Genomic DNA, 23,047 nt, shown 5'->3' with positions numbered 1-23,047 from the left:
AATACAATTTTCTCAGCTCCGTCCCTGATTTAGGAGGAGCCTGGGCATTTTTCAGCCATGTTTATAAGCACACACACACACACACACAATGCATTTCAAGGGTAATTTCTCTGCTTTCAGAAAAGACACAAATCCTTGATCACAAACAATGTTCTGTAATTCAGAAATTGGTCCAGGAAAATTAGGTATTACGTATAACTTCTTTGAATTGAAAGAGTTGAAACTTGGAATCTGAAATTTATTATCCAGATAGACAGGGAAATGGGAAAACAATACTACTCTTAGGATTGGACTGAAAATTGAGTTCTGAATTCCAGGTATACTAATAGCTCTCTTTCTTTCCTCTGTGTTTCATTTAAAAATTAAAATTCATTTAAAAATGAATATTAGTATTTTTATATTATTAAAGAATTTTTCATATATTATATTCTTTTTTTCTTATAACTATTTCCTGTTGCTCAACTCTTCTGTGGTATTGCTCTTCTCCTTATGCCCCTTTATGTCTCTTAGTATATGATGGACCTCAGCAAGTGTCTCTCTTTTCCTGTGCAAAATGAGACTGAAGTGAAACCAGAAGTAGAAAGTATTCAGATGGATTAGGGATTGTTAGGAGGCACTGGACACTGGACTTGCAACATCTCTGCTGAGGTTCTCCTAAATGGTCAGAACTCAAGCCTTTTAGATTCTCTCCATGATTCTCTCATACTTTTATTTTTAGATTAGCTATGTTTTTCATTCATACCACAACAGCCAGCACTGCTGTGTCCAGTCATCTGCTTCCAATTTTAACTTCGTGGGGGGGACTCTAGTGAAAGAAGATATGAGATATTGAGGTTGAAGTCTTCTTATTGTATTTTCCTTTATCTTGTGACTTTTTCATAAATCATAATGTAATTCACCATCAATTTCTTCTGACCTAGGATAATTTGTTTGTGACTATACCAGTGGATTCTCCACGTATAGTTCAGGATGGAAAAGCATTCCCAGCATATACATAGTGGATGGGACGGACTCGTGACTAATGTGGATCATTCTCTAATACAGCTCTACTTTCTGTATCCACAGATTTCCTTACAGAAAAATGGACTCAGCCAACGTGTCTGTGGTGACTGAATTCATTCTTTTAGGATTGACAGACCAGCCTGAACTCCAAATGCCCTTGTTCTTTCTGTTCCTAGCAATGTATCTGGTCACTGCATTTGGAAATTTGTGTTTGATCGCTCTAACTGTGCTGAACTCTCACCTCCACACTCCTATGTATTTTTTTCTCTTTAACTTGTCCTTTATAGACCTCTGCTATTGTTCTGTGTTCACTCCCCAAATGTTGATGAACTTTATATTATGGGAGAATGTCATTTCCTACATGGAATGTATGACCCAAGTCTATTTCTTTTGCTTCTTTATTATTTCTGAGTGTTATGTGCTGACTTCAATGGCCTACGATCGCTACATGGCCATCTGTCATCCACTGCTGTATAATGTTGTAATGTCTCCTAAATTATGTTTGAACCTTATGCTTGGTTCCTACTTTATTGCATTTTCTAATGCTGTAGCTCACACTGTGTGCATGCTGAGACTGAGCTTCTGTGATGCCAACACCATCAACCACTACTTCTGTGATATTCCTCCTTTGCTCCAGCTGTCCTGCACGAGCACATATGTCAATGAACTTGTCATTTTTGTTTTGGGCACCATCAACATCATTGTTTATTCTTTAACTATCTTTGTATCCTATGGTTTCATCCTCTCCAGCATCATCCACATCCATTCCTCTGAGGGCAGATCCAAAGCCTTCAGCACCTGCAGCTCCCACATTCTTGTTGTTTCTCTGTTCTCTGTTTCAGGTGCACTTGCATATTTCAAACCCTCGTCAGCGGTGTTTATGAATGAAGGAAAAATCTATTCTGTTTTTTATACCAATGTGGTTCCCATGATGAATCCATTAACCTACAGCTTGAGGAACAAGGATATTAAAGCTGCCCTTAAAAAAACTTTAAAAAGCAGGAGTTTTTGATAAAACAGGGTTGTCTTTATCCTTCCTGTTTTCAGCACAGACATAGTCTGAATTTTGGGTATAAGTTCTGCTGAAGTCTTTAGCTCTTTTATTTTTTCATAGAAAATATTCTACTTTTTATTTTTATTTATATATTTTTTATTTATTTGGTTTTGTTGTTGTTTTAGTTTTAGTTTTCGAACAGACGAAAATCCTTGGGTAATTATGAACCTTTATATGTTCTACTTTCTATCATAAAATGAAATACAATTCCTCTATACTTAATTTTAATGTTTCCAGATTTTGTCTTCTTTCCACCATTTTTATTGTTTATTGTCTAAAAGTATTGCAATTGAAATGACTTACATATTGCCCTCATTCATTACATCAAATTTTTTCTTTCTACATTAAAACAAATCTTCAAAACATCAAAGGAAGTTACAGTAGGATGGAAATTTCCACTGTGTGTAATCTTCTCATTTTCAATGTGCAGTTCAAACATTTGATTCTTTTGTTTTCTGTACATCTTCCATTAGAAAGCAACATAACTCTTTCAATTTCCAATGTGATAAATATGATTTATCGGTAATCAATAGCTTAATGAAAACTGTAGGACTACCCAATGATCACAGGTTTAAAGCATGTTATATGTGTTGTCATCATTTATGAAACATGAACATAAGATTATATTTCATATTTGAATCTTTACTATGGTTTGTCAGTGGGAGAAACATTTGTCTATAGATGTTGTAGTGCTAACTTTATTTTTCATTATTCTTTTTTATTTGATTTTTTTGTTTCTTTGGGTTTTTTATTTGCCTCATTGTTTTGCAGTGGAAGTTTTATATATCAATAAAATTAAAAGGAGAATATATTGAATGTTTTAAGTGCCTAGTAATTCAAGAAAAGAAGATCTAAGATAGAAAGGGTGCCAACAAGCCATTAAATGAGGGGAAAGAAGACACACAGTGAGTACATACATGTCTTTTTATGGAAAGCCCCACTGAGGGATTCTTCAAATCATATTAGCATCTTAATCTTAACTTTCTTCTGTAGATCATTGTTAATATTTCTCTTATTTTATTAATCTCACATTATTTTAACACCCACAATGACTTCTATTAATATTGTTTTGAATAATAAAGAATGTTTTATTGGGAACTGAAGATAGGCTACATTTTTTGAGTCCAAGTAGAGTGAGGACAGCTAAGTCAAGGAATAAAGAGCAACCGGTCATTGAGACACTAGTTAGAAAGAAGGATTCAGACAGTTCAGGGCAGACAATGGAAACCTCTTTCTATGGTTTCTTTTATCTCTTCTGGAACTTCCTAGAAATATTGTGGGAACTGAAACTTCTCTATGGATAGGTTAAATAACTTAAGCTAATTGACATTTTAAAAATTAAACCCAAAGTAAGATTAGTTGACAAATAAATCATTCCATCGTAGTTTGCTTGCATATGGGATTACCACACTGAATTTCTCTGCAAAATGCATAAACAGTCACCAAACTGAACTGTGTTTAGCATGGTAATTTTATCAAGAACAAAGGAATTATTAAAATATAATTCTTTAAATAACAGGCTTTTTCTTGTCTGTGAATGAACATGACTAGGAAAGTGTTTATAGACAGGAGTCATTTTAAATTATTCAACAAAAATATTTTAAAAAGCATATCTGTGGAAAGACTTTCAGCATAGTCAGAATACAAGTTGGTAAAATAGACTAATGAATCAAATGTATGTGCATCCATTCTTATTGGAGCAAGCACTCAGTAGGTCAAGGAATACATGGGTAATTGAAATGCTGAGGAAATATGTCAATTCTGAGTGCTTGCTTAATATGCGTTAACCATTGGGGTCAAACCTGATTACCACAAATAAATAAATACCCCAAGGAGGAAAAATAAAGAGCATATTAGCCATTGATTATTTACATAAACAAATTCTTTAAATTGTTCTTAGAAGAACTATTATAATTACAGACTGGGCTCAAACTCATGGCTTCATACTTGCGAGTGAGTACTTTACCACTGAGTTGTATTCCCAGCACATTAATTTCCATTTCCACTTGCTAAAAATAAAAGTTTCACATGCCACTTAATAATTCCATGTACCAAAAAATCCCAAAGAATAAAATAATGAAGAATTACTGTGACATTCATAATCGAAGATCTGAAGGACTTTTACAATAAAAATTGCATAACATTGTTAGGAGGAGTTGATGTATAAATGCACAAGAACATTTTTCCCATAGATTAGCCATAACTTCGTTGATATTTTGCTCTCGCATTCATACAAGTACAGATGCACATGCCCTTGTACACCTATGTGCCTGCATAAACTTGTGTAGCCATATCTACTGGAATAAGTACATGCCACACACCAAAGAAGAAAATACTAAAGAAATAACCAAGGAGCTGAAAAGTTTGTAAGAAAAAACCACAAAATTCAGCTTGAAGAAATCAATGAAACATAAGCACTTAATAGCATAGCCTTTGTTATTGATCAGAAAGCTTACTACTGTTATGGTGTCAATACATTCCAAGCCCTCTATAGGGTTATTCCTATCTCTATCATATCCAAGTGAGATTTTTTAATTTAATAAAAATATAATTCTTTATTGAATCTTTGAGAATTTCATTTTATGCACTCCAGTCCCACTTATTCTCTAGTCTCTCCATATCTGCCCTCAAAAATAAGTTAAAAGAAAGCAAACAAATAAATATCCACCTTGGTCTTCAGTCTTTCCAACACCTCAGTCATTCCAGTAGCAACGTAGGAAGTCCTTCTGTATATGTGTTTCATTTATTGGTTAATGAATAAAGAATCTGTATTGGCCTGTAATAGTGTAGATTATAACTAGTCAGGGACATCTAAACTGAATGCTGGGAGAAAGAAGACAGAGTTAGGAGACACCAGATGGGAAAACCATGAGCTGTCAGCTTGAACCATGCCAGTAGGTCCCAAGCCTCCTGGTAAAATATAAAATAATGGGTTGATTAAGAAGTAGGAACAAGCTAGTAATACATTTAAGCTATTGGTCAGGCAGTGATTCAAATAATATAGTTTCTGTGTGATTATTTTGGGAGATGGGCAGCTGAGAAACAAACATGCAGCCAAATAAAACACTGGCATTGGGAGCTGTGGTCTGTCACAAAGTAAATCCTTTTATCCAATCAACCCCACACTCAAAATATTCACTGTAATGAATCATCGGTATGGTTCAATGTCTCTCTTACACCATCGTTGAACTCTCACTGAAACTCATCTTGAATATTCTATTGCCCTGAGTCACAGAGATCCTGCAGTTATCTTTCAAGAGTAATAGACCTTTCACATACTCCAGCAGGTCACAGATAATGTAGATTTTAGGCTGGGCCAACCCAAGACTCAGAATATGAGTCTGGGTGGTAACTGAGCTGGTTAGTCTGGGCTACTGGATGGCCACATCAGGTGAGGGGAAGACCACTACAATTAGGTCCATGCTATCAAGGCCATCTTTCCCGTGCCTATGATGAGGGGTGGGCAATTTCTCCTAAGTGCAAGGGGTGGGGATGCTCTCCCATGGTGGAGAGGGGCTAGCTTTCCTGCTTTAGTGTCCAGAAAGTGACAGGGCCAGCTATCCCAAGGTTAGTGAGTAGCAGAGTAGGCTCTGGATTTCAACACACATGATTCTTATTACCCACCATCAGTGGTAACATGAGCCGAGGATATCACAGACCCAAGCTGCTAGACAAACATGAACCCAGACATGTTTTCAACAGCAGGTTGTACCCTCTCATTACCATGGCCATGGTGGTAGCACAAGCCACATGGATCAGTATAGCCCCAGAATGCAGCAAAGGCCTTCGACATCAGCATGGTCTCGGGTGACTGTCCAAATCCCAGGCAACCAGCTAGCCTAAAGAGGTATCTGGAGGCATGGTTATCAACGTATATGCTGGCTACTGCTGTGCTATTGAACCAGACATGGACCAAAGAAGCAGTCTAGGCCCAGATGATACCATGGCCATGTGTGGCATTGCAGGCTACCTAGATTGTCATGTTTCTGATAGGAGTATTTCTCCCAAACACAGCATAGTTACAGGTTGTAGTCAGGAACATGAGGATCCATGAGGCATTTGGTAGTACTATGGGCCAGAGACACCAACATGGAACCTTGCTCTGGTAGAAGCATTAGCCCAGATATGGTTTTTGGTAACATCCCAGGCTTTTATGCCACTATGGCCCCAGGTGGCAGCATAGGCCATTCAGATTGACATGACTCCCATGGCAGTGTGGCAAGACAAAATAAGAGCACCCCAACTGCCCTATGAGTGCATTTCATTTTTCATTGTATGATAATGACTTCATTTTCAAAAATCAGGTAAGAGTGAGGATTTGAATCCGGCTGGGTCTCGGATTCCATTCCAAGGATCCACCTGTCTGATTTTGACAATATCATGATGTTTTCATTATTATAGCTCTGTAGTAGAACTTGAAATAGGGAATGGTGACAATTCCAGAAGTTCTTTAATTATTTCACTATCCTGTTTCTTATTCCCTTATGAAGTTGAATATTGTTCTTTTAAGGAATGCAAAGTATTGTGTTGGGATTTCAATGGGGATTGCACAGAATATGTAGAATGCTTTTGATAAAATGGTCAATTTTTACTATGTTAATCCTACTGATTCATGAGCATGGGTGATCTTACCATCTTCTGATTTTTCTCCAATTTCTTTCTTCAAAGACTTGAAGTTCTTGTTACACAGGTCTTTTACTTGTTTAGTTAGATTTACAGCAAGATATTTTATATTATTTGTGACTTCTTTGAAGGGTATTGTTTCCTCTTATGTCTTTTTCATCCAATTTATCATTTGTTTGAAGAAGGGCTACTATTTTTATGAATTAATCTTATATCCTACCACATCACTGAAGATGTTTATCAGCTCTAATAGTTACCTGATAGAAAATTTCTTGTTGCTTGTATATACTGTCATATCAGCAAAACATAGCAATACTTTTTTTAATTTTGAATTTGTATCGCCTTGACCTCTTTCAGTTTTCCTATTGCTCTAGCAAAAACTTTAAATACCATTTAAATAGATATGGATAGAGTGGCCAGCCTTGCTATAGATGGACATTATAGAGTAGTCCCTCAATAACTGAGAATTGAGTAATTTTTTTTTTAGGATTTTACCATTTATTGGTTTGTTGGTCAGTTTGCAAATTTTAGTAAAACTGAAAACAATCTCAGAAACAAAAGCAAAGTTGGAGGACATTTCCTAGTTTCAGGTCAACAAATACAAAGTATGAAAATTAGAATTACAAACATCATAAACAATATCGAGAAAAACATATGGTAATTGTTATAATTGTTATCCTATTTTAAGAAATCTAAGTCGTATTAGAAATGACTTGGCAAAGTCATGAGAGGAAAGTAACTATGACTACTTAGTCTTCAATGGCACTGAAGACCTTGGAAGGGAAATAATATTACTTGAATAAAAAGGAAGTACAATCAAGCAACTTCCAAAATAAGCAATTAATGACAGAGATAACTGACTACGTGCAATCACCCAAAATCTCATTTGGAATGTTGGTTTAACCAACTTTGTCTAAGGCCTAGATTAACTGACAGACCATTTTCAGAGGCAGTAAAATTTTCAAAACCATCTTACCCAGTCTTGGAAAGGTTTCACAGTATTTTTTTTTGTATCCTGCTTGTCCTGTCTACACACCATGCATTTTGTCAGTGGTTGATGCATGAGCAGCTCCTTGTCCATTTTACCAAAAAGAAAACAAGTTCCAAATGTTGTGTCTTTGTTGTTCGGCATTCTCTCAGGAATGATCTGTGCTGCCAGGATCAATCATTTCTCACATCAACATCTCACATCACAACAAACAATTAATTGGACACATATTCTACAGATCTTTGAAGTGGTTGCAAATTATCTCTCTATGCAGAATACAATCTCTGTGTATCTATAGAACCTGATTAGTCTAAATATAATTGTAACAAACATTTGTGTCTATGGACCTATAATTATTAATACCTATATAGCTTAAAGAGTAAGGCCTCATATAAGAATATTAAACTACATCATAAACAATATCAAAAAATATATGGTAATTGTTTTAGTTGTTATCCTACTTTAAGAAGTATAAGTCTTGTATTAGAAATGACTTGGCAAATTCATGAGAGGAAAGTAATTATGATTATCTAGTCCTCAATGCCATCGAAGACCTGGGAAAGGAAATAATATTACTTGAATCAACAGGAAGTTTATTCAACTATGCCACAAATAAGGACAATGACCTCAAATTGTAAACAATGTGAAAGGATCTTGATGAAAGGTAGAAATATATATATATATATATGATAAATATATTCTAAAATTGTATCAATATACAAAATGTCTTAATCTGTGGTAGATACATAAATGCATACAATATGACAAAATATCTTTGCATATGTGAACAAATACTGTAAACAGAAATAGCATGTTCAATATAACAACTAATTTGAATTTGTATCAATATATACAACAATCTATACAAATGTAAATTATCTATAAATAGTAACTCACAAGTAAGTGTTTACTCTATTACTCACTATTTTTATTAGTATGAGTAAGTTCACACTAATCTACTTATCCAATCTAATTTTGCTGTTTATTTTTCAAAGAGATCCCTGAACCTATATATTTTCCACCCCAATCCCCAACCCTATGCCAGTTATAATCAACCCCTACCTGTTGTCCCTGACCCTGAGGCCAAACTTTGTTGGGAGGAGGTACACCATCTTCTTGAATTGCTTCTAGTTGTCCTGGGGGCAATGTTCTTTCTATGAACTTTAAAACAAAAATGATGGTTAAGTTTCAAAGTACTGTCTGGTATAACTACAAATAGTCTCTGATTATTCAGTAGCATTTTTCTGAAGTTCTGATTTGAAGATTTCATCAGAACATTGTAAGAAGGTGCAGCAATTTGGCTAACCAAGATGGAATCATTTTGAGCAGCTGGTACCAAAAACTGATCTTAAAGTAGCACTATCAACATAATGATTTTATATCAAGCACATAGAATAATTTTTGTGGGGTTTAGTCTTCTTTTTTGAAACTTCAAATATTACTGTGGGAAAATTTATAGTTTATTGTGGAAATCTTAAATATTACTCATATAGACATAAGTTCAATGAAAGGTAGAGTAGATACAAAAATAGATATGGAGAGAAGTTAAAAATTCCAGGAAATTATTTCTTATTTTTATCCCATATCTGATATGATAAAGGTATTGAAGCAATTGGGGATACAAGGATCATACCTAAATATAATAAAGGCTATTTACAGCAAGACGACAGCTAACATCAAATTGAATGGAGAGAAATTCAAAGCCATTCCACTAAAATCAGGAACACGACAAGGCTGTCCTCTCTCTCCATACCTCTTCAATATAGTGCATGAAGTTCTAGCAATAGCAATAAGACAACATAAGGGAATCAAGGGGATTCGAATTGGAAAGGATTACGTTAAACTTTCGTTATTTGCAGATGATATGATAGTGTACATAAGCGAACCAAAAACTCTACCAAAGAACTCCTACAGTTGATAAACACCTTTAGTAATGTGGCAGGATACAAGATCAACTCCAAAAAATCGGTTGTCCTCCTATACACAAAGGATAAAGAAACAGAGAGGGAAATCAGAGAAACATCACCTTTCACGATAGCCACAAATAGCATAAAATATCTTGGGGTTACTCTAACCAAGGAAGTGAAAGACCTATTTGACAAGAACTTTAAGTCTTTGAAGAAAGAAATTGAGGAGGATACCAGAAAATGGAAAGATCTCCCTTGCTCTTGGATGGGGAGAATCAACATAGTAAAAATGGCAATTTTACCAAAAGAAATCTATAGATTCAATGCAATCCCCATCAAAATCCCATCAAACTTCTTCACAGACCTTGAGAGAACAGTAATCAAGTTTATATGGCAAAACAAAAAACCCAGGATAGCCAAAACAATCTTATACAATAAAGGAACTTCTGGAGGCATTACCATCTCTGACTTCAAACTCTATTATAGAGCTACAGTATTGAAAACAGCTTGGTATTGGCATAACAACAGAGAAGTTGACCTATGAAATCAAATAGAAGACCTAGATATTAACCCACAAACCTATGAACACCTGATTTTCGACAAGGGAGCTAAAGGTATACAATGGAAGAAGGAAAGGATCTCTAACAAATGGTGCTGGCATAACTGGATGTCAACATGTAGACGAATGAAAGTAGATCCTTATCTTTCACCATGCACAAAACTCAGGTCCAAATGAATTAAAGACATCAATATTAATCTGACCACTTTGAACCTGATAGAAGAGAAAGTGGGAAGTAGTCTAAAAGATATAGGCACAGGAGACCACTTCCTAAGTAGAACCCCAGTAGCACAGACAGTAAGAGAATCGATGAATAAATGGGACCTCCTGAAACTGAGAATCTTCTGTAAAGCAAAGGACACTGTCAGTAAGACAAAAAAGCAACCAAATCAGATAAAGGTCTGATCTTAAAAATATACAAAGAACTCAACTAGACACTAAAACTCTAATTAACCCAATTAAAAAATGGGGTACTGATCTTAACAGAGAATTCACAACAGATGAACTTCGAATGGCCAAAAGACACTTAAGGTCATGCTGAACCTCCTTAGCGATCAGGGAAATGCAAATCAAAACAACTATGAGATACCATCTTACACCTGTCAGAATAGCTAAACTCAAAAACACCAATGATAGTCTATGCTGGAGAGGATGTGGAGAAAGGGGAACTCTCATCCATTGTTGGTGGGAATGCAAACTTGTGCAGCCACTGTGGAAATCAGTGTGGTGGTTTCTCAGAAAACTGGGAGTCAACTTCACTCAGGACCCAGCAATTCCACTCTTGGGAATATACCCAAGAGATGCCCTATCATACTACAAAAGCATTTGTTCAACTATGTTCATAGCTGCACTATTTGTAATAGCCAGAACCTGGAAACAACCTAGGTGCCCCTTAATAGAAGAATGGTTAAAAAAGGTGTGGAACATATGTACATTAGAGTTTTACACAGCTGTAAAAAACAGTGACATCTTGAATTTTGCATGCAAATGGATGGACATAGAAAACGCTTTACTGAGTGAGGTAACACAGACCCCAAAAGAGGAAAATGGTATGTATTCACTCATAAATGGATTCTAACCATAATTAAAGGTCTTTGAGCCTATTATTCGTGATCCTAGAGAAGCTAAATAAGAATGTGAACCTGAAGAAAATCATGTAGTTATCCTCCTGGAGATTGGAAGTAGACAAGAGTGCCAGGCAACCTTGGGTGCATGGGGGCTTGGGAGGTTGTTGGAAGGGGAGAGGGTTAGAGAGAAGGGAGTAGGGGATGAATGGGGAAAGCTCCGTAGATTGGGATGCGGGGGAGGGAGGAAGGATGGATATGGGATCAGGGAAGTATATATGTCAACTAAGGGAGTCATTTTAGGGTTTACAAGAGACTTGATTATAAAAGGGATCCCAGGTCAAAGGAGAGATCCCCAGATTGTTCTCTGGACAGAAGAGAGGGTGACTGAACCGGCCTTGGCCCATAACCATACTGATGAATATTTTGCATATCACCATAGAACCTTCATCTGGCGATGGATGGAGATTGAGACAGAGACCCACATTGGAACACTGGACTTAACTCCCTAGGTTCAAAGGAGAAGCAGAAGGAAAGAGAACGTCAGCAAAGAAGGCAAGACCAGAGGGAACCTTCACCTGTTGATGGATGGAGATTGAGACAGAGACCCACATTGGAGCTCTGGTCTGAGCCCTCAAGGTTTAAATGAGGAGCAGAAGGAGGGAGAACATGATCAAGAAAGGCAAGACCGTGAGGAGTGCGTTCACCCACTGATACAAGGGAACTGATCTAATATGAGTCACCAGGGCCAGTTGGACTGGGACTGAACGAGCACGTGATCCAGCAAGATACTCTGAATGTGGCCGGATTCTCTGAATGTGGCTGACACGGGGTCTTTCTGAAAAGCCATTGACAATGACACTGGGACTTGTTTCCTCTGCATATACTGGATGTTTGGGATCCAGTCTGGATGCTCACCTTCCTGGACCTGGAGGGAGGGGGGAGGAACTTGAACTTCCCACAGGGCAGGAAACCCTGACCTGCTCTTAGGGACGGAGAGGGAGGAGGAGAGGGAGTGGGGGGAGTGGGAGGGTGTTGGGAGGAGGGGCAGAAATGGAAACTTTTATAAATTAATAAACTTTAAAAAAAAACGTCCTGGAAAGACTAGTAATATAATGCACATATTTCAACAAGATAAAGAAAATTTACAGGCAGTCCACAACCAGCATCTTCCCAAGTGCAGAAAAATTCAAAGCATATCCACTAAAAGTAAGGAGCAAGACAAGGATAACTAACTACTCTCTTTATACCTATTCAATATGGAACTTAAAATAATAGCACTAAGACAACTGAAGGAGAGTGTGGTGATAAAATTGGAAAAAGGAGGCCACAATATCTTTATTTGCAGACAATATTTTATGAATAGAAGACCCCTGAAGATTCAACAAAGAAACTACTGAGTCTCATAAACAATCTCTGAATACAAAATTGACACACAAACTGTAGGTTTCATATATACAAATGACAAAAGAACCAAAAAGCAATTCAAGTTTAAGTGGATCAAAGACATCAACATAAAACTAGATACATTCAACCTGGAAAAGGAAAAATGGGGGGAATGCCTTGAACACATTGGTAGAGGAGACAACTTTCTGAACAGGACACCCAAAGTGCAGGTACTAAGATCAACAATTAATAAATGGAACCTCATGAAACTGAAAGTCTTATATAAGACAAAGGACAACATCAATAGGACAAAAAGGCAGCCTATAAAATGGGAAGTAATCTTCACCAACCCAACATCTGACAGAAGGCTAATATCCCAAAGGGATCAAAACACTAGAAACTAACAAATAAATAATCCAATTTTAAAAATGAAGTTCAGATTTAAACAGAATTCTATACAGAAGAAACTAAAATGGCTAGCAACCCTTAAAGAAAAGTTCAATATTCTTAGTTATCAGGGAAATGCAAATCAAAATGACTCTGAGATTACATATAACGTCTTTCAGAATGACTGAGATCAAAAACACAAGTAGCTGTGCGGTGATGGTGCACGCCTTTAATCCCAGCACTCAAGAGGCAGAGGCAGGCATATCTTTGTGAGTTTGAGACCAGCCTGGTCTAGAGCTAGTTCCAGAGCAGGCACCAAAGCTACAGAGAAACCCTGTCTCAAAAATAATATAAAAAATAAAAAAACAAAACACAAGTGACAGGTCATGCTAGAGAGGATGTAGAACAAGGGGGAACACTCCTACATTAATGATCTGAGTGCAGAATTCTAGAGGCACTTTGGTTGTTTCTCAGAAAAATAAGAATATATTTACTTTAAGACCCAGCTATACCATTCATTGGCATACATTGAGCACCAAATGTTGCTCAATCATTCCACAAGGACACTTGTTCAACTATGTTCACAGCATTTTATTCATAATAACCAGAACCTGGAAACATCTGAGATGCTCATTAAATAAAAATTGGATGAAGAAAATATGATACATTTACACAGTGGAGTATTAATCAGCTGTTACGTTATATCATGAAAATTGTAGGCAGATAGATAAAACTTCAAAAAATCTTCCTGAGTGATTTCCCAAAAGTAATGGTTGATAGTGTCTTCATCACAGAAAGTCAGTCTAACATTCATCCTGTGTGAGTCATAGCACTAGAAAATGACATTACATGTGTACTAAGCATAGGGTTAAAGCACAATTTAGGAGATATAGCAAAACTATACAAAAGTGGATTACAGATAGCCACATAGAGATCATATGGCATTGATATCAGAACATAACATTCAAATCTGACAAAGAAGAGCAGGTTTAAATATCCCATATAAGAAATGGCATTCTTGCTTAATATAAAACTCTAAATTTTTTGGAGTGAACAGAGGGAAAAAGTAGAGGTATATGAGGTACAATTTATAAAGTAAAAAATACTTTGGGAATGTACGAATTAAGCACAATTAGACTTATCAAACTCATATTTTTCAATGTATTAATGTCATACATTTGATTTGGGCTTTCCCTCTGTACATTGTGATTACAATTGATAAATAAAAGAACTGCTTTAAGCCTATAGTAGTGTGTGGTGGGGGTGGAGCAGAGCTAAGCAGGGAGGACTGGATTGAATTCTGGGAGAAAGCAGGGCAGGGTCAGAGAGAAGTGATTGAGCCACTAGGAACAGATGCTGGGAACTTTAGCTGGTAAGCCACTGTCACATGGTGATACATAGATTAATAGAAATGGGTTAAATTAAGATGTATGAATTAGCAAATAAAAAGTTAAAGCTAATGGACCAAGCAGTGATTTAATTAATACAGTTTTGTGTGATTATTTCTGGTCTAAGTTAGCCAGGTGGACAGGAACCAACAAGTGGTCTCTCCTCTAACAGATTGGCACACCAATGTGGGCAACTAGACCCACATAAAAGCCCGAGAAATCTTAAAAATTAAACCTAGACACGAAAGAACAGAATTAAGCATGGTTTGCTAGTGGTGTTTATGCTGGCCATAGATACACATTTATCAAAGTTACAGCTAGGAATAAGTAAGAAGATATTTTTCTTGTCCAAAATCATAGAGAAAATAATGAATCTAGAATAGTATAAATTCTGTCTATGAAGTGGTGATCCTGCAACTTAGTTGGCCACTATAGCACTGAACATCTCTCCTCTCTATACACTTTCTTTGCAATTTTCACTTGAGAGCCTGAATCATACAAGATAAGGAAAAAAATGTCTTTTCATACAGTCAGTCTATCTCATATTAAGGACGATGTTCAAAAATGGCAGGTTCAGAAAATCTATGTAACAGCAAAAATAAGAAATTTTGTAACTTTTCTATTCAGTTTATACTGAAAAAAATTGGATTAAAAATTTTAGACCCTTTGATTCTAGAAAGAGAATGTAGTAAAGACTTGATTCCTGATATATTCTAGAAATACTTCTGAAATACAGATGATACTTTGTGATTAGACCTATGACTATTCTGCAACAGAAGAGGAAATAACATTATTATGATCCTAACAATGCCACTAGATAAAACAATTATTTTAATATGACTTAAATGATTTAACCAACTTGCTTTTACATGGGACACAAATATAGTTACTTCCTTCCCAAAAGGATAACATTTAAGTACCAAAAAGGATTGTGGTGGTTTTATTTACAACTTGGATCATGATATGCCTATAGTTCTCTAAAGATTCCAAATTTTATTCAAGTTTCTCTTTAGGGAAAATACTTACTCTTGTGCAGATGGAAGCATACCTTCCCAAATACATCAATTATCTTTTAAAAATATATTTGTGCACATATACATACATGTATATGTAAATACATATTCATATACATATATATTTTTTTCTTTATTCTTCTTTCATATAACATATCTTGACTGTAGCCTCCTCTACTTCCTCTCCTAGTCAGAAAAGTATTCCCCTACCCTCTAAGGTCAGAATGGTATTCTTTTGGAATACAAAAGACAACAAATGCTGGATAGATATTGAGGAGGGAAAATCTTATAAACTGTTGATGGGAGTGTAGACTAGCTACCCAATGTGGAAACCATTCCGGAGCTCTCTCAACAAACTAGAAACAGATCTACCGTATGATTTCTCATATATAGCCTTGAGGGATGTCCCCAAGGAGCTTACATACTCTATTGTGATACTTGCACATTCACATTCATTGTTCTTCTAGTCACAAAGGACAGGGAATGGAATCAGTTTAGATGTTCATCATTTGCTAAACAGATATTGAAAATGTGTTATATACACACAATAAAAGATTTTGCAGGTGTAAATCAAATTGAAATTTTATTTACCTTTAAGGATAGAAGAGTCCAACTTTATCATATTTTGTTTATCTATTAATCAAGGGACATTCAATATCTTGCCTTTTTATCTATGTATTAACACTCAGTCACAGGATATTTATATTTTAGTTTTTGTAGTGCCAGTGATCATAGTTGGGATCTTTAACTCTCACAAATGTGCCCTATTTTCAAGTTCCATCTTCATCTCTAGTGTTTAGTATTTTGTAGCTTCTCCTCAGCTTTCCAGTAACTATACTGCATTTATACTCTTGTAAACATTGAGATGAGGTTCTAAATTATTGAATTTTTACCAATATTTACTTTTTATATTTCTTTTTAAAATAGCAGTCAACAAGATATGTAGAATTAACATTTGTTGTTACATTGGTCTTAATTTTCCTCCTGATTAATGATGGTGAACACTGTTAATGAGTTCATTAAATATTTGCATGTTGCTTTGTAGACATGTACATGTAATTCATAGCTCTTCTTCTTATTAGCAGGTAAATTGTGGGGCTAGAGGAGTTATCTGTATATTCTATGGTTGTAAATATTTACTTCTGATCACTGCTACAGCAGCTATGTTTGTCATTGCCTTGGCAAAATATAGGGTAAAAACAACTTAAAAGAAAGGTAGGGTTTTATGGATCACACACCAAAATAAAGAAAATCATGATGGGAAAATCAAGGTGGCAGATGTGATAGCCAGCCGGTCACACTGTCCACAGTCAGTAAAGAGATAGGATTGTCTTTGTTTTGCTTATTTTATCCTTCCCATACAGTTCAGAAAGTAAGTTCATGGAATACTTCAACCTAGATCTATAGTGTATCTTTCCACCTCTAATCAATCTATCTAGAAACAACTGGACAATATGGCCAGGAGATTGTCTCCTAAGTGATTACCAACCCAATCAAACTGATGTTATAAACCCTCATGAATGACCAGTTTTACTCACATGAAAGAAGTCTGCTCATTCAGAGAATCCGGCCACATTCAGAGAATCTGGTTGGATCACGTGCTCGTTCAGTCCCAGTCCAACTGGCCTTGGTGAACTCTCATTAGATCAGTCCCCTTGTATCAGTGGGTGATCGCACCCCTCGCGGTCCTGATTTCCTTTTTCATGTTCTTCCTTCTTCTGCTCCTCATTTGGACCTTGGGGGACTCAGTCCGGTGCTCCAATGTGGGTCTCCGTCTGTATCGCCATCCATCGTCGGATGAAGGTTCCCTCTGGTCTTGCCTTCTTTGCTCACGTTCTCTTTGGTCAGATTCTCTGAATGTGGCTGGCCCGGAGTCTTTCTGAAATGCCAGTGACAATGACACTGGGACTTGTTTCCTCTGCATATATTGGATTTTTGGGATCCAGTCTGTCTGGACACTCACCTTCCTGGACCTGGAGGGAGGAGGGAGGAACTTGGACTTTCTACAGGGCAGGAAACCCTGACTGCTCTTGGGGATGGAGAGGGAGGAGGAGAGGGAGTGGGGGGAGTAGGAGGGTGTTGGGAGGTGGGGCGGAAATGGAAACTTTTATAATTTAATAAACTTTGGGAAAAAAAGAAAAAAAATAAAGTCTGTTACAAATAAAAAAGAAAAGTCTGCTCATGGTGAGACTCCTCTGTTTTTTATGCTGTCTGTGTTTTTTATGTTGATGTACAGAAGGAATCACAACATGTGGGGTTGTAAAATTTTGGCAGCATATTTTTTATAAACAATTTAATTTTAAATCTTTTCACTGGGTATTTTACCCACTTTGAAAAATATGCAGTGTCTGTTAGAGCCAGTATAATTTTCTTACACGTCTTCATTCAGTTTTCCCAGCTGAAGAAATTGCCCAGCCTTCATGACACATGGTCTTGGAAACTTCTTCAAATATTCCTTAACTATTCATCTAAGATCTTGTTTCTGGGCTATCTGTGTTATACCATTTCTCTGATTACCTGCCCTTATTTCCATACTACACTGTTTTGTTTATAGATTTCTGACAATTTTTGAAATGTAGAAGTGATAATAATCTAGTTTTGTTATTTTCCAAGATGGCCTGACATATTCATATTCCTTTGACATTACATATGGATATTAAATTAGCAGCGTCACTGTGATGTGATAGGGATAGCAATGATTCTATAGATATCTTTGGAATGTACTGACACCATAACAGTAGTAAGTTTTCTGACAGATTTACAAAACCTATGCTTCCAGATAGTCATATCTCATTAATTTCTTTAAGCACAATTTTGTGGATTTCTTCTACAAGTTTTTCAGAACTTTGATTTCTTCTTTAGTATTTGCTGTTTTGGTGTTTGGTACATGTGTGTGTAGGTGCATATATATATTCAGGCCCACAAGTGTGCAAAGGCACGTGCAACTGTACTTTCCTGACTCTGAGCACAAGATATCAACCAGCACAAGTTCAGCATAAGCTATGAACTAAAGATGTTTTTGTTTATTTATACACCAACTATTTTTATCAATGTCAGTCAGTTTTCAGTGTATATATTTTGAGGCCTTTCGTTATGAAAATAGAGCAATCAATCCTTCAGCATTTTATTCTTTTTTGATATCTTGACTTCTTAAGTTCTTCATTATATCATTAACAGATGGAATAGCATATTAAACTACGGTGGATAAATGTCAGTGGTAGCGTACTCATTAGCCCAGATGAGGCCCTACGTCTGACGTTAGCATGCAAGAATTAAAGTAATTCTTCTAAGAAAAATTTAAAGAAATTTATTGAAGAAAGACTTTATTTAAAAAAGAGGTTAAAATAAAGTTCTACAAATCGGAATGGAACGTACTCTTCTTAAAACAGTATTAATGTAAAATAATTTTATTTCACTTAACAAATCTGTTCAACTGAACTGAACATTGCCTTCCTTCCTTTAATAGACACAAGTGAAAAATAACCCTTACGTGTGGTGAACTGGTTGTCTCTGCCGTGGACATGTCTAGATTGCTCTGTAGTTTTACAAGGCATCTGAAGGTTTGCTTCTGTGAAATCCAATTTGTACTATAAATGTTAACTGCATACACTTGGGTTTTCTTCTTCATGGAGTGCATATGTTTTTCAATATTCACTTAAACAACACTCTAGTCAAAGCTTTATAAGAACATTTAATGGTGAGGATTGGGATATACAGATGAGTATATAAATGTTATATATGGGTATAATAGCAAAATTTTGATGAAGAATTTTATAATGGTCACGTACATATGTAGATAAAATATGATTAGGATACACCTTATTATTCCTTCTTAGAGTCTCCTGTGATACTCAGCTTTTAATGCAAGGATTAACACATATTAAGCAAAAACTCAACACTGACATAGTTCCTGTGTTTTTCTTACATAGTTTGCTAAATTAACCATGCTGGTATTGGCCTACTGAGTTCTTTCTCCATCAAGCAAGGTTACACATATGTTTTGATGATTATTTTATTGACCAATCTTTTATCCTGATTATGTTGAAGTAATTTACTGACTTCCTTTACAACTGCAGGACCTAAGAGAGGCCTTATTATCTCCATATTAATCAAGTAAGAAAAGAAGAAAAAGTGAAAAGTGCACAATCTCATATTTGTTTTGTCTTGATCAGTCCTGGGACACCTCACTTCAATAAATACTGGCAAATGTCTACCCTACAGAAGAGTGCAGTCATCTCTGCCTGATGTCATAGGCATCTATATGAACCATGTGCATGTTTTATTTTTGTTTATGTTGCTTCATTGATATAGGAAATTGAACCATTCCCCTCTAGACAGGGAGAGTTTTTTTTTCTGTATTCACAGGTTTCTATTGTCCTACCATACACTGTGTAGGACTACCTCAATTTAGAATGAAAAGTTTTGTCACGGTTACTACAATTTTTAATATTTCAGGTGAATAATTTAAAATGGTGTGTAGCTATAAACATTTTATTACTCACATTGATTCACAGAAGAGAAAAATTGAGCTCTTCAGGAGTTAGGTGAAAATAATATCTGCAAAATCCATTTTTATCATACATTGTTTATTTTGCAGAGAAATTCCATATGGGAATCCCATATAAAATCAACCACAATGAAACGATTTATTTGTCTTTGGATCTTCCTTTGTGTTAAATTTTCTTTTTGTCAGCTAACTTAAGTTTTTTTTAACATATCCAGAGAGATTTTCAGTCCTTCAAAGAAAGTTCCAAATGAAAAAAGAAACTATAGAAAGAGTTTTCCACTACCTACCCTTTACTGTCTGAAGACTTCTTTCTATTTATTGTCTCAATAACCACTAACTCTATTCCTTGACTTAGCTGTCCTTGCTCTACTTGACTCAAAAAATATATTCTGTCTTCATTTCCATATAAAACAATCGAAATCACTGAAAATACTATTAATGCACAGTCACTGTAGGTGTTAAGAATAATGTAAAATGAAAACGCAAGGTAAATATTTGTAATGCTCTACAAGAAAGTTAAGATTTAAATAATAACATGATTTTCAGAACCTCTTCGTGATTCTTTGAAGGTGAACAGCTCCTATGTACTCATTGTCTGTCTTTGTGCCTTGTCATTTAAAGCCTGTTTTTGGCACCCTTTCTTCCCAGATCTTCTTTTCTTGAATTACTAGACCCTTAAAACATTCAATTTTTTCCACTTTTAATTTTGCAGATGAACTAAAATTCTTTTTGCAAAAAATTATCATACTTGAAAAATAAAAATTCTACAATTTCACTAAGCTGTCGGTCACCAATTAATCTTATTGATCATATTGACAGATGTAGAGTTGTGTTGCTTCCCAATTGGAAAAAATACAGAAAAGAGCAGAATCAGTAATTTGAATTGCACTTTCCAAGAAACAACTTAAAAATGAGGCACCCCTACATAGAGTGGAAACTAGCATACTACTGTAACTTCAGTTGATCCCTTGAGGAACTATCTTAAATTATGAGAATAAGAAATATAAGTATGTAATGAATGAAGGGAAATGAGTAAATTGTTTCATGTCATTATTTTAAAATAAGAAATTGAATATAAAATGGTGGAAATGATAAAAAATGGAAAAAACAAACTAACACAATATTAAACCAAATTTAGAAGACTCAAATTTCCTTTTATGATACAGAAAAGCCTAAGCTTCATAATTATTTCAAGGGTTTCTGACTGTTCAAATACTAAAAATATTAGAATATTGTCTAGTATAAAAGAAGTAAATTCTACAGATAAAATATTACCCCTAAACCAAAACTATTTCTGTGCCCAGAATTAGAACTTAAAGACAATTGGTTAGTCAAATGTTAATGCTGCTTAGGGTTTTCCTAAGGGCAACTTTAATATCTTTGTTCCTAAAGCTGTAGATTAAGGGATTCAACATGGGAACTACATGGGTGTAAAAGACAGAAGAGATTTTTCCTTCATTTAATGATCCAGCTGAGGAGGGTTTGAAATATGAAAGTGCACATGAACCAAAGAAGAGAAAAACAGCAATAATGTGGGAACTACAGGTGCTGAAGGCTTTGGATCTTCCCTCAGAGGAGGTGATGCGCAGGATACTGGAGAGAATGGAAGCATAGGAGATAAAGATAGTTGAAGTACTAACAACAAGGTTGATGCCCGCAACAACAAATATCATAACCTCGTTGACATATGTGCTAGTGCAGGAGAGCTGGAGCAAAGGAGGAATGTCACAGAAGTAGTGGTTGATGGTGTTGGCATCACAGAATGTCAGTCTCAGCATGCATGCAGTGTGAGCCACAGCACTAGAAAATGCAATAAAGTAGGAACCAAACATAAGGTTCAAACATAGTTTAGGAGACATGACACTATTATACAGCAATGGATTGCAGATGGCCATGTAGCGATCATAGGCCATTGAAGTCAAGACATAAAACTCAGAAACAACAAAGAAGCAAAAGAAATAGACTTGGGTCATACATTCAGTATAAGAAATGGAATTTTTCATTAATATAAAGTTCATCAGCATTTGGGGAGTGAACACAGAACAATAGCAAATATCTACAAAGGACAAGTTAAAGAGAAAAAAGTACATAGGAGTGTGGAGGTGAGAATTCAGCACTGTCAGAATTATCAAACACAAATTACCCAATTCAGTGACCAGATACATTGCTAGGAACAGAAAGAACAAGGGCATTTGGAGTTCAGGCTGATCTGTTAATCCTACCAGAATGAATTCAGTCACCAAAGAGACATTTACTGCATCCATTCTTCCTGAAGACGATCTGTGAACAGGAAATAGAGCTGCCTTAGAGGATGATCCGTACTCAGTCATGGATCCTTCCCACCTATGAGTTATGTGTTGAGAATGTTTCTTCTAGTGCAGACTAATCATATAGAATCACCTTCTGCAGCCATGAAAAAATCCCAAGTCTGAAATCGAGTAGCAACAAATTTTAGTATTTTTGAAAAAGGAGAAGACTACACTAAGACGGGTTCAACCTTTTCCCATCTCCTGTTTTCCTTGACTACAACATTAAAATTGGTAGCATATGCCTGGACAGTACAGTGCTGGCTGCTGCTACAGATTCACCTTTGCTGTGATATGTATGGAAAACGTGTGTCTAATTTAAAATTAAAAGAATGAGGACAGAACACGGAGAATGTGTGGCCGGTTCTCATGTCACAAAGTTATTAATCTGAAAGACTTAATTGTGGCCATGTAGAACTGCTATGGAGAGGCAGCAACTTACTGGCAATAAATGCCTTTTAACACCATCCGATTCTCCTTAATTCTTTTCTGCTGTATTCACTTCTGTCTCATTTGGCACAGGAGAAGGGAGATACTTGCTGAAGCCCATCCTATAAAGAGTATGGAGTCAGAAAGTAGAGGAGGTGTGGAGGAGTTATGAGGAATTGAGTGAGGGAAAGCTGTAATCAGAATATATTATATGAAACATCTATTTTCAACAAAATAAAAATTAAAACAAATATTCAATAAAGAGAGGGGGTGTCTGTTACTATACCTTAAATTCAGAAACTTACGATTTTTTATTCCAAACCTCGGAGCTCTCTTACTTTCCCATTTATTTCAGTTCATCTTTATAAGTAATTCATATTCAAAGGTTCCATATGTTTCAATTTAAAGAAGATATACACAGACTTAATTTTCCT

General features: G+C 35.8%; 2 protein-coding genes across 2 annotated transcripts; one reads left to right on the top strand and one right to left on the bottom strand.

Moving 5' to 3' along the window:
* The first annotated feature begins 1,081 nt into the window (after window positions 1-1,081).
* On the top strand, window positions 1,082-2,014 carry LOC125388858 (olfactory receptor 8B8-like). The gene has a single exon (XM_048417207.3). The coding sequence runs from the start codon at window positions 1,082-1,084 to the stop codon at window positions 2,012-2,014; it is 933 nt and encodes a 310-aa protein (XP_048273164.3).
* A 19,195-nt stretch (window positions 2,015-21,209) lies between these two features.
* Window positions 21,210-22,142, bottom strand: LOC125388972 (olfactory receptor 8B3-like). The gene has a single exon (XM_087905050.1). It carries the CDS (start codon window positions 22,140-22,142, stop codon window positions 21,210-21,212), a length of 933 nt encoding a protein of 310 aa, XP_087761176.1.
* Window positions 22,143-23,047: the final 905 nt, after the last annotated feature.

Source organism: Myodes glareolus, chromosome 4 (assembly GCF_982192425.1).
Source record: "Myodes glareolus chromosome 4, mMyoGla1.1, whole genome shotgun sequence".
Taxonomy (NCBI): domain Eukaryota; kingdom Metazoa; phylum Chordata; class Mammalia; order Rodentia; family Cricetidae; genus Myodes; species Myodes glareolus.
Note: the sequence above shows the minus strand (reverse complement) of the source record. Positions and strands in the feature narration are given on the sequence as shown.

Excerpts from the sequence above, each read along its gene's own strand:
- LOC125388858 (XM_048417207.3), top strand. The coding sequence starts at position 1,082 with ATGGACTCAGCCAACGTGTCTGTGGTGACTGAATTCATTCTTTTAGGA.
- LOC125388972 (XM_087905050.1), bottom strand. The coding sequence starts at position 22,142 with ATGGATGCAGTAAATGTCTCTTTGGTGACTGAATTCATTCTGGTAGGA.